Source organism: Lepidochelys kempii, chromosome 11, assembly GCF_965140285.1.
Source record: "Lepidochelys kempii isolate rLepKem1 chromosome 11, rLepKem1.hap1, whole genome shotgun sequence".
Classification (NCBI taxonomy): domain Eukaryota; kingdom Metazoa; phylum Chordata; order Testudines; family Cheloniidae; genus Lepidochelys; species Lepidochelys kempii.
This window is the reverse complement of record NC_136390.1, coordinates 40006830-40019828: the sequence shown is the minus strand read 5'-3', so window position 1 is coordinate 40019828 and position 12999 is coordinate 40006830. Positions and strand designations below refer to the sequence as shown.

General features: G+C 39.7%; 1 protein-coding gene across 4 annotated transcripts in view; it reads left to right on the top strand.

Annotated features, from left to right (window-relative positions):
- TLK1 (tousled like kinase 1) overlaps positions 1-12999 on the top strand; it is a 136160-nt gene that overhangs the window by 17517 nt on the left and 105644 nt on the right. The window contains exon 2 of one of the 4 annotated variants that reach the window (XM_073305811.2): positions 12100-12309. The exons of the other annotated variants lie outside the window; for them this stretch is intronic. Coding sequence (XP_073161912.1) covers positions 12282-12309 — 28 coding nt within the window. The 5' untranslated portion in view covers positions 12100-12281. The remainder of the gene's footprint in view (positions 1-12099; positions 12310-12999) is intronic. 4 annotated transcript variants of the gene reach the window in all.

Below are 12999 nucleotides of genomic sequence, written 5' to 3'. Positions count from 1 at the left end.
GCATCAGCTGTTAAACTACAACACAAATTCCAAGAACAACATAGGACGCCACTGCTTGTGGAAAACATACTCTGGGTGTGTGCATCTAGTTTATACAAGTTCATAGTGTTCCCTTCTGTTGGTCCTTTGTAAGACTCATTCAAAAGTACCATGTAGCCAAAAATCTGCTAAAATTGAGGAATATATTTTTAGCAAATGTTTCATTATTTGTAATTTTCACAGCTTTCTCAGTTCAGTATAGTTCTTCACAAGTAGGAACACTTCCAAGAGGGATGTTTCTTCTTGGTGTTTCTCTCTCGCAGGGTGTTGTATTGTTATTGTCTTAGATGCAGAAAGGTTGGAGAGCAAGTTCAGAATGTAGTTGGGACCCTGAAGATGAGGAAAAGAGAGGGAAATATATGCTTTCATACCATTATCCCTAACCAGATCAGTCTCAGTATTGTTCTCAAGAACAGAGAAGAGATTACTGAATCTGGAATGATATCTTAAATATCAGGATTCCTACACCCAATATGATCATTCTTCCCTTTTGGCCACTGCACATGTTTTTGTGTGCTGCTACTCCCAGGATATAATTTGTTGGTCTCTCTCTAGTCCAGTAATAGCAGTGGAGAAAGATAAAAGTACAAATAATTTTGATCTTCATACTGCAACCTTATGTCTTCTGTGTTATCAAGCGGTAACAATTCTGTGGAAATAGCATGTTACTGATGTTATGTGAGTCTGTCTTTATATTCTTCTAATCAACTATTTCCTGCACTCAAGCTAAACATTATTCAACAGACTCAGGAAGGACCTTGTCGTGGTTCTGTTGCTCATAGCATTATTTGCTATGCTAACGCTTCCTGTGCATGCTGCAAAAAGAGGCACCTTGAAGTTTGGGAATAGGGCAGACAGACACATAATGTTGGATCTTCTATACTCTTCCGCATCGTCTCTGTATTCGCCTTTTTATGCTTACTGATTTATTTGGGGCCTCTGTTATCGGGATGGCCAAACCATTGCAAAGAAGTATGGAACATGATTTAGTGATTTGAGGTGTGGGGTAGGAAAGCATGCCCAGTGAAGAATTTCTCTAGAAAAAGCCAGCTTAAAGAAGTGTCTGGCTAAAAACTGACTTTAGTTTTTAGCCAGAACCATTTGCCAAAACAAAACAGAAGTAGACTCTTCTTTTTTTACATAGAGGAAAAATAACACTTAAATGAGGCACAATATCTCAGAATTTCAATGAATTATGAATCTTTCCAAAAGACACTTAATATTTTTCAGAGCCAGCAACCATTGTCAGATTCAGTCTTAAAAGCATCTCTACTATGTGCTGTTCGTGAAAGTACATCAGGTACTGGATCAGAATTTTTATTTCAAAGGTGCTGGAGCTAGCCTTATTCTTCCTACTTCCATGATGGTCCTGCCACCTGGTTTAGTGCTTATCTTTCCATATGTTGTAGCAGAGGTGTAGAAATGTGTGCAGAATCTGAAATAAGGTATTCTTGGCTCCTGAAATCAAAGTATGCAGAAAATTTTGATCCCAAGTAATGCAAACTAGAAAAAGAGCAGCAGACTTGGTGGAAATTGAAGTAACAGTTATTTTGCACTCTGAGGGATTAGAACCAACTTTCCCTCAGTGTGGTAGCTATAGGGTATTTATTCTGTGCATTTGGGTTTTTTTTTTTTATAGTTTTGTATTATGTCTCTCCTCTATTCCCTACTTCTTGGTATAAGAACAGAGGCTGGAGAAAAAGATTTGTATTATCTTGTGACTGTTGAACTAAAAATTAGTTTTGGGATAGAAAATGGGACAGAAACTGCTCTGAAAGCTGGCAGTTGAGTTTACTATTTCAGAGTGTCTGGAGAATGAAAAGCCACATCAGGGGATGCCAGTGAAATTATGAAAGGAAAAAATACTAAAATTACATTATTCTTGAAAATCTGTGAATGTTGTAGAACAGTGATCATCTAACACCCTAACAAAAGATAAGAACGTGACTAGAAAACTGGCATTAAATATGCATGTCTCATAAGCAAATGTAGGAAATAAGTCTATTCTTTATTCTTAAGTGTGTGTGTGAGAGTCACTTGACTCAATTAGCTGAGCTTACTATAATGATGCAAAAAGTTTGTGGCCATGAAGAGACCTGAGAGTTCTTTTACTCAGTATTTGGGAGAAGGACTGTCAAATTCAGAAATAAGAGCTAAGGACGATGAAGGCAATTCTTTTGGTCTCTACTGGACAGACAGATGCTGGCTGTGTAAGCACTTGATGAAGTAACTTCTGCTGACTATTGCCGTCTGACAACTTTTACAGTAGTCAAAATGGAGACAACAATGTAAAGTGGGTGGCTGTCCAGGAGGCAAGGGGAGGAGAACTCAGTTAAAGGGACTGCTTTTTAATTTTTTTCTCAGTGTTGGTCTGCTGGCATTCTGCATGTGGTGTTCATCCATAATAATTCCCTGGAGACAGAACTGTTAGAGGCTTATTCCTTCCCTCATCCTCACTGACCTGCTCCTGTCTAATTAACCTTTCATTGCAGATTTTTGGTTGGAAAACTGGAATGAGGAACTGGCAGCAGAAATGTGGGTTACGTGAGGAGTGCGGGCTAGAGATCAGTTAAGAGTTTCCAGCATCAAGGAATTGGTTTGGGTTGTAGCTTGCTCTGCAAAAATGACTGCTTTTCCTAATGTTGGAAGCTTTCTCCAGTTTCTGTTGCCTACTCCAGCTCTAGCAAACTGCTGAAAAAATGAGAACCGCCAATTTCTAAATGGCCAGAATTATTAATAAACTAAAAAAAAATCACTTGAACCAGTTTCAAAATGTAGCTACTAAAAGCTTAAAATGTAATGTTTCTTCAAAAAAAATGCCCCAGAGAATTTTATTCCATGCTTTCAGTGCAAGAAAGATGAATATAGAACTATATACTGCCTGACTTCCAGAAGTGTTAAGTGCTCAAATTTCCAGTTGACTTCATCAGGAGTTAGATGGGCTCAGTAGCTCTGAAAATCAAGCAACAGGTTTCTCTTTGTATACAGATACACATTACAACTGGTTTAAGTCACTGATTGGATGCAAACTGGTTAAATTGCACATCAGTTCAATTCTGTTTGTTCAAGATAGATATGGATTTAATAATGACAACTCAGACCTGTTCTTACATTTTGTGTCAACGAGTGCCCCTGTGCTTTAATGCACTCTATGGAGTATGCTTTTCTTTTGTGATTATTTTTCCCCCAAATATGGATACTGTTTCAAACAAAAAAGGGCCCCGCTTATTTTACCCTTCTCCAGAAGCTTCATGTAGACTGCATGACTGATCAGATATTTCTACCTGTACTAAACATCTGTTTGCCCCCCCCCCCCAAAGAAGATAATTAGGGTCTTTTTCATAGTTGAAATTATTTCCTAGAACAGCATATTTTGAAAGCTATATACATTTAGAAAGTAAAGATCATTCAGGAAAGAAGTGCAGACTTTTTGGGAATGTAAGTTACAATAAGCAGTTTTTCTCATACAGAAACCACAAGCTAGAACATACCGGTACATAACTAATGTTGATGTCTTTAACTTGGAGTGGTAAGTTACATTGAAATTCAAGTTAGGAACACAGGTCTATCTTATCCATCCTTTCTTTTGGGGCAAGAACACCTTTTCCACAAGCTGCTCGTACATTCACTTTGTATCTGCTTTGCCTCTGTGAATTGCTAGTGGAAAAATAGCCAACATACTCCTTCACCACTTTGAAATGCTTTTGAGTATGTTTTGTTTTTGTTTTTAAAAAGTGCTAGACTTCGCAGTACTTAAAGATTTGAGTTTTAAAGGGAGGTTGGCCACTGGTCCACTGAGGTCTGAACCCTGTTTCTGCATAGAGCTGGGTGACGTATTTTAATCAAATAGCTTATTTGCTGAAAAATTCAGTTTCAAGTAGTCTGAAACTATTCATAGAATCATCGAATCGTAGAACAGGAAGGGCCCTCGAGAGGTCATTTAGTCCAGTCCCGTGCACTCATGGCAGGACTAAGTATTATCTAGACCATCTTTGACAGATATTTGCCTAACCTGCTGTCGCGGGGGCTGATACACCCCATCACCCCGTGGGGGTGGCGGAGAAGTGCATCACAGCCCCGCGATCGAGTCTGAAAGGTTGCCCCGTGTCTCTGGGCTGCGCGGCTTAGTGGCCTTAGTCCTTAATACGGCTCTTGCTAGCAGGGTGGTGCGGCCTAATGGCTAGAGCTAATACTACAGTCCTTGCTGTCAGGGCAATGCAGCCTACTGGCCAGAGTCAGTACTGCAGCCCTTGCTGTCAGAGTCAATACTGGTGAGTTGGGTCACCACCCTGGGGTGGGTGGTGGCCAGGATAGGGAGACCCTGACCTGCCCTCTCCACCAGGTCCCAACCCAGGGTCCTATTGGTGGTGGGGTTACCTGCCACCAGCTCAGCAGTGGTCCTGCTGAAACACGCCGAGTCTTGGTCTGGTTCTGTAACCGTTTCCCCTGAAGATTTCTTGAGTCACTTGCTACCCAAATCACTACAGTTCGCCATCTCTGGGACTCTGATCTCTCCACCCCCTGTGGTGTCCCAAGCCTGGGTGTCAGAGTCAGTTGCCGTCTGGCTGGCCTCTGCGTGTTGGAGTGCAGGCGGTCCTCTCCCAGGACCTATGGACGCGCCTCCTTCCCTGCCAGTGGTCAGCCCAAACTGAGCTGCTCCGCTGCCTTTTGTATCCTGGCTCCTTGGCTAAGAGAGAAGGGTTAACTCCTGCTGTACCATTGTAGGGCTGATACACCCCATCATACCTGCTCTTAAAAATCTCCAATGATGGAGATTCTACATCCTCCCTAGGCAATTTATTCCAGTACTTAGCCACCCTGACAGGAAGTTTTTCCTAATGTCCAACCTAAACCATCCTTGCTGCAATTTAAGCCATTGCTTCTTTCCTCAGAGGTTAAGGAGAACAATTTTTCTCCCTTCTGCTTGTTTTAGTTACTTGAAAACTGTCATGTCCCCTCTGTCTTATCTCCTGAGCGAACAAACCCCATTTTTTCAATCTTTCCTCATAAATTATGTTTTCTAGACCTTTAATCACTTTTGTTGCTCCTCTCTGGATTTTCTCCACTTTGTCCACATCTTTCCTGAAATGTGGCGCCCAGAACTGGACTCAATATTCTAGTGAGGCCTAATCAGCATGGAGTAGAGTGGAAGAATTACTGCTCATGTCTTGCTTGCATCACTCCTGCTAATACATTCCAGAATGTTTCCTTTTTTTTTGTAACAGTGTTAAACCATTCACTTGTATTTTATGAGTTCATGTTGTTTGCTATAAAGTTTCGACTGAATGAATGAAAAAAAAATTGAAAAGTTTTGGTAACGTCAGAACAAAAGATTTTGTTTAGGCCTGAGTTAAAAAGTTTTGTTTTGATTTCAGGAATTCTGCCAAAAGCAAAGTAAGTTAAGATTCACAAAACGACCAGAGGAGGTAGTGGTCTTGCTCCTGCCACCTCTTATAAGATTTAACTTAGTGGTTAGAAGAAAAGGAGTACTTGTGGCACCTTAGAGACTATGCATCCGATGCATCCGATGAAGTGAGCTGTAGCTCACGAAAGCTCATGCTCAAATAAATTGGTTAGTCTCTAAGGTGCCACAAGTACTCCTTTTCTTTTTGCGAATACAGACTAACACGGCTGTTACTCTGAAACCTTAGTGGTTAGGACACTTACCTGGGATTTGGGAGACAATCTGTAGGCCTGATGTGGAGAAAGTATTGCACGTTGCAGGAGAATGTCCTAACCACTGGTCTATGTGGGCTATGGAATATTCTGATAAGGGACTTTTTCAATCTCTCTGGTTGAAGCTGTTCCACTTTGAATAAATACTTAACAAGTCATTGGAGCAGGGACATGAATTTGGGTCTCCCACATCCTAGGTGAATTCTGTAACCACCAGATTGTAGGGGCATTCTTGGTTCTTTTCCTGTCCTAATGACGATTCATTTGTCATCCATAGTTGTAGTTCATAGTTGCTTGTGACCTCTGAAACATAATTGCCAGGGAACCAGAAAAATCCATTATTCTCCTAGTTCTAATTCTTCGTTTAGGTAGGTTTCCTTGTCTGGGGGTTAGCCTGTTAAGAAGGCATCACTGTTTGTTAGGGCTACATCACTACTACTGCACAGTTGCTTGCTATGTTTTTGGTTTGATTATAATGTATGTGCAGACATGGTAAGCTGCAGTGGTCTTTTCCACAAACCCTTTTCTTCATGGCAGGACAGGTTAACCTTGTGAAATGAAGACATTCATTGAAGATGGTTTTGAGACTGTTGGGTAGGGGGATTGAAATGAAAATAGGTTGATTTGAGGCTAGCTGCTCAAAAGGCCAAAAAGAAGCTATTGTGTATATAGTAATAGTGGTGGTTGTTTGGGTGTCTCTCTTGTTTAGATTGCCTTGGTGGGCTGCTCTGGAAGTTCTTTTTTGGGCATTCAGCTGTGGCAACTGTCACATTAGTGATTACCTCAGGTGGCGTAGATCACTGAACAATGCTATCACTTGATTACAGTGGACTGTAAAGAGATTTAATTGTAGGGCATGGGCCCTTGGATCAAAATGCTAGTTGTAGAAAGAGGGAGACAGCAGGAAAGACTATGTATTAAGTGTAAACCAGGGTCAAATGTTGCACTGGGTTTCACCTTATGTTTCTTTTTGGGTGTCTGTATGTACATGGACCCAGCTCTGTGTGTCACACCTCTTAATGCAGGGTTGATGCTTATTAAAGTTACCACCAATCATGATATAATTAAGGGTGAAGCCTCCAAATTTGCATGTACAGCGGAGACTTGATTGCTTGCCATTACCTGTGTTGGCAGAATTGTGTCAGGCCCAGTATGTTGTTCAGCATAGACAGGATTGCTTGTAAAGCTGAGTGCTGTTTGCGTCTCTGTGTGTGTATATGTCTGATTCAGATGTCCATCTCATTTATAAGTCTTTGGGATTGAGATAAAATGGGTCTAGTGTTAGTCTCCAGGATATTTCACTGCATATCAGAATGCCATTTTGAGCTCTGTAATGGTGCAGGTGATGAACTATTTTAGGTTACTATAGTGTCCATACAAATGACGGCTCTTCTGAGTTAGCTCATGATCTCATGGACACCATGGCAACCACTGGACTATCTCATTTGTCTTCTGACTTCCATTTGTGTAACTTGAGTACAAGCTGAACTTTATGTTCAGATTTGGTTTGGAGACTTGTGCGCAGCAGGTTACATCCTCAGCATGGACTGACTGACTGCATCCTTCAGTTTAGTGCTGGAAAGTATCGTCCTCATCAGGGTAATGGAACTTTTTTGATGATCCATCAGAGTTTAATAAGATCAATGGTGCTTCCTGGGGGATCTGAGCGAATACTTTTCAGTTGACAGTTGTATCAATGACCTGGGAGGACTTTAATAACTAACCTCAGATAGGGAACAGAGTATTTATAAATATTGTAAGTTCATTCCATAAGTAACCAGGATATATAAATGGTCTGCAAGAGATGAAATGAGAGAGAAGATGGCTGGTTTGCCATCTGGTTAATTAAAGCATAAAGGTATGATTGGCGGGGTTGGGTTTTTTTTGTTTAAGCGTTATGCAGTGGATTTGTAAGAAGCAGAATTTTTTTTTTCTTCACCACTAAAACACCTGAAAAGTCCTGCATTAGTTTGGGTTTTCTGTACTTGGTACATAGCCAAGTTTACCTTGTTGCTTTTCATGTTATTTTGATAATTTGCTTAGGTCTAGATTGAGTTGTTTGCCTCTCTCTAAGCATAGCAAGTTGAACCAATGGGTTTCTTTTAAACACAGTCTACTTAATTTCCTTCTGATTTTGGGCATCTTATTGCTGTTCTTTGGTCTTTTATCATACAGAATAATTTTCCACATTAAAATGACATAATCAACTTCAAATCTAGTCAGTTTCAGGCACTACACCTGCCCAAGTCCTGTTTCCAGTTTTTGTGGATTTTGTTTTTGTTTTTAAAATGCTTTGCTGATTCTACTTGCTTTGTGAAATATCTGGTTATAAAAGGGAAACAGCAAACTGTCTATACACCAATTGCTGTGAAAGCATAAAGTAAATAAACAAAAATAGAAGTATTTTCTCTAAAACTTCAATTACAATAATCTTAGATGTTACAAGTAACAAGGTATGTAAATATTTTTGAGACAGAAATGTGACTTTCAAATTGTTGGTTTTAAGCAAGGAATGCTGTTATGATCAATATGATTTATTAAATTAGCTGAAAACACTATAAGTAGAATTTTATGCCCTCAGTCACTTGACATGTACATTTCTTCACATCCTTGACTTTTTTCTTTCAGCCAGAGTTGTTGCTTCATTGATCTGCCAATAAGTGGTTATGTTTGTCCTGAACTTAAATCTAGTAAAGCAGCTGCTGTTTACTTGTTTCTTTCTCCTGTGCATAAACTTTGGATAACATTTGATGTTAATACTTTTTTTGTTGATATAAGGCTTATTATGGAAAATAATACTGCAATTGGATATTGCACTTTTCTTGCAGCAATGGGGATTATGTATTATCCCCTTTTAAAGATGGGGAAATGGAGGCACAGAGAAGTTAAAACCTGGTCTACACTTAAAACTTATATTAGAATAGTTACGATGTTCAGAGATGTTAAAAAACCACATACCTGGTCAGATAGTATGCCAACAGCCTCCCCTTGTCCCCTCCTGGTAGGTGCAGATATGCTGATAGAAGAAGAGGGCTTCTATAGACAGAGCTGAGGTCATTGGGAGAAGGTGTATGCCTATACCAGCAGAACTCCTCCTCCTGTCAGCATTCTCTGCATCTACACGAGGGGACTGTGCTGGCATAGCTATGCCAACATGGTGGCTACATTACAGAGCCTAAGTGACTTCCTCAGATTATACAGCAGACTAGTAACTTGGGGGTAGAACATTCATCACTGGATTCACAGTCCCATGCTCTAGCCTTTTGGTGAGCCATACATATTATATAACTATTTAACAGAGAACTTTTTGGAATGAGGTTTGAGTTGCCAAACCAAAGCATTTGTTCAGATTTTTCCTGTATATTATGGAAGTATAATTAATTCTTCTGATTTGTCTTGCTTCCTTAATGCATTTAAGGTGACCCCTTGTGTATCTTTTTGTTGAAAGAGGACAAATGAGTGCTGTAGTGTCACTGATTGGAGCCATGACCTTCAGACTGCAGAATGGATTAAAAGGTTCTTAATGTTTAATGTGCAAAATTAACTATCTTAAAAATTAAAGCACAGTATCAAATAGCATAAGCCCAAAGTTATGTTCTGTTTCTTTTCCACTGTGGTCAGAGGGGCAGAAGTAACTTTTCCAGCACAAGGTAGGGGTATGTCTACACTAGAAGCGCTACAGCTGCACCAAGGGACTGCACCACCGCAGTGTAGGTTTTTCTGTTGGTGTAGTAAATCTACTCCCTTGAGAGGCGGTAGCTAGTTCAATGGAAGAATTTTTCTGGTTGACCCAGTGTTGACCTAGCTACGTCTGCTATGGGGTTTAGGTTGACTTAACTACATTGTGCAGGTCATGACATTTTTCCACAGCACTGAGCAGTATATGTAGATCAACCTAATTTTTAGATGTAAACCAGGCCTAAGGAGCAGGTGAAATAGGGACCTTGAGAGTTGGCTAGCTTCATAGTCCTGCTGTGATTTTTTTTTTTTTTTTTTTTGCTACTTTTATGAAAGTGAAATTGACTCATTTTCACTTTCAGGCTGAAGTGCAAAAAGTAAATAGAATAAAAATAAATGTTGAAATTACTAACTTTATTCTCAGTTATATTTACATTATCTTTAAGAAACAATGGCTGGAAACTAGATCTTTTGAAGATTTTTTAAAATTTTCCTCCTGTAGATAGGCTGGTAATGCTGTTCTGAGCTGGCAAACTCATTTTGACAAACTTCTTTGCTTTTGAGATTTTACGTGGGTAGAAGTTAACTAAAAGTTGTGTGGTCACTACACAACTTTTTACCTAGTCAACAGTCTTCCCTGAGGTCAGAACAAGTACTCAGGTTGCTCCCACTGTAACTGGAATGGAGAGTGGAATATAGGTGCAGAATAAACTATTACTGGGTTGTTTTGGAAGTGCAGGGTGGGGGTGGGGGGAGAATGACTGAAAGGTATATTTTAATTGTAGGCTGAAGACGAAGTTAAATTTTTATCCTTGTTAGCATCATTTCAACTTTGTACTTAGCAAATGAGGAACCATCAATTCAACATTGAGTAATAATAGCCAGTATTCAGTACTGGATTCTTGTTTTCCTAAATCCTCTAGAACAGAGAATAGCTATTCCTGTCTAAACTTCCCTTGTCTCCCACAAAAACAGCTTCAAGCCTCCTTAGGGAAGGCAGCCTCAGAGTTTGAGCAACGTTGGAATATTAAAATGTTTACGACAGATAATCATCAGTTCTTCTCTGACACTCAGAGATGAGCAAAGATATTTTAAGAATTTTATACATCACATGGACCTCTCTACTCATGCATAAGAAATATAACCTGAAGTGAGAGAGTGTCAAGTTGACTTGTCCAGAGTGTTTTCAGAAACAGCTGCCTAATGGAAGTGATTGAAACTTTGGCAGAATTAGAATTAACTGTCCTTGCCATTGTTTACCATAAGTGCTTGTTTGGTGGTGGTTAGAAATGAGCGTGCCTTTTAAATCTTCCTTAAAAGCAGCTGATAATTTAACTGCTTGTTGTAATAATGCTCTCTGTACTCCTGTGAACACCATCAATGAAGTGCAGTGAAGCTTGGGAGCTTTCATTTATTTTTCTAGTCATTGATCTGGGTAAATTTTTGTTTGTCGTCAAAGGCTAGTTTTTGACATTTTCTAAATGAGGTCAAGACTAGTAAATACCTTCTAAATTGTTGCTATAGGCAGCAATGTGGATGTGGTAATGGTGAATTCATTTTGATTTAAAAAAAAAAAGTTGGTTTCACCATCTTTTAATAATTACACACAAAACACCTACATTAAAAAAACAGTATTTAGGTTGCAAAGTCAAGCAGTTAGGAAATGCCAGAATTAAGGTTGCATGTGAAACCTTAATTTGGCCCATTTCTATGTATACTATGATACAGTCTATAATTACAAGATCACATGCTATTTTTTTTCCACAGGGCCCTTGCCTCATTCAGGATGGACTCTACAGAATTTATGAGCAGCTGTCTGATACTTTATCGCAGGGGTTCTCAAACTAGGGGTTGGGACCCCTGAAGGGGTCGTGAGGTTATTACATGGGGGGTTGCAAGCTGTCAGCCTCCACCCCAGACCCCACTTTGCCTCCAGCATTTATAATGGTGTTAAATATATAAAAAAGTTTTTAATTTGTAAGGGGGGGGGTCGTACTCAGAGGCTTGCTATGTGAAAGGGGTCACCATTACAAAAGTTTGAGAACCACTGCTTTTATCGTCTAATTACTCAGTGTGTGTGATCCTCTGGCCTTATTTGCCAAATACTATTCAAACCCTTCCTAAAAGACAAAATTATTAATTTCCTTCCAGGTTTTTCTATAGCACTCATATTGTATCTGCCTCACAAACATTTGTTTATTTATCTTCATAAAACCTGTGAAGCAAGGGGGTATGATTTTCCCCATTTTACAGGTGGGAAGCTGAGGCACAGAGCGATTAATACCCAAAGTATTCACTGATTTTGGGTGCCCATTTTGAGACACGATGGGTCCTGGTTTTTCAATGTTCTTTCAGAGCTCTGATTGACTTCAGTTACATCTGTGAGGGCTCAGCACTTCTGCAAATCAGACCTCATGGTCTCAAGCTGGGCACTTGGCAAATGAGGAACACACAGTTAGTCACCACCTGTGAAAAACTTGCTTAGCATCACACAGACACGGGAACTCTGTGGCACAGGCCGCATTGAATCCAGTTCTCCAGAGCAGCATTCAGCTGCCTTCACCATAAAGAACATCCTTTCTCTTTCTGCAGTCCCCTGCCTCATGCATTGCATATCTTTCAACTTCTGCAGCAAATGAGGCTGGGTCCTGCAGCTGACAACCTTCTTTACTACTTCACCTTAATCTTTTACTATTTCATCCCCAGAACAAATCCAGTCTGTGCCCTGAATGAGGCAGGGCTATTATGAGTAAAGCCACATCTTTTCCCGGAGCTTCATTCTTGAAAACATCTGAATCATTTTGACTGAAATTTTTCAAAAGTTCAGCCTGAGGCAAATGTCCAGCAGGGAAAAGTCAGCCCAAATGGTTAAAGTTTGAGAAAGTTATATGCAACTGAAAACAGGGTCTTGCAATGGTAAGTGTCAGGTAACCTTAATCGGTGCTGCTACCAGTCCGGCCTATATAAAAGCACCAAGCATGGGGAAGTTGTTAATCTTTGAATTTTGTCCAGCTCTTGTATAAGATTGCCTCCACAAATTCATTATACTGTTTAGATTGCATATAGAATCCCTAAATAATATTTGGTATCACATATTTGGTGAATATTGCTTCATGACTCTGTAAACTCAGGTTTTTTTGCCTTGCATGTATATGTATGTCTAAAACAGTCATTTTCACATCCTCATCCGACATAAGTCAGTATTAGCACTAGTGAATAGTTTAGCTCAATCAGCTGCAGAAGTTTTTTGGATTTGAGAAGTACCAGTTCCTGTTGCCTGTCAGTGTAATATTTGGAGGACACACCCATCAGTTTCAGATTTGCAGATTCTGAATTTGCAGAAACTATGATAGGTCTTCTGACTGTACAGGAAATTTATGAAATCAGTAGCCTCTCCCTGTTAACTCCTTTTTGTCAAGCAATAATCTACCATTTCATCACCATTGTGTATCCCAGCAGAGACTGAAACGTATCAAAATGTTTGAGAATTTATCAAATCAAAGTCAACAGGTCATTATAAATCAACCAATTTCCAATGAGCGCCAATTTGACCACCACCAGTTTTAATCCATATAATTTTAGGGATGTATATTAGATTGCAGAACC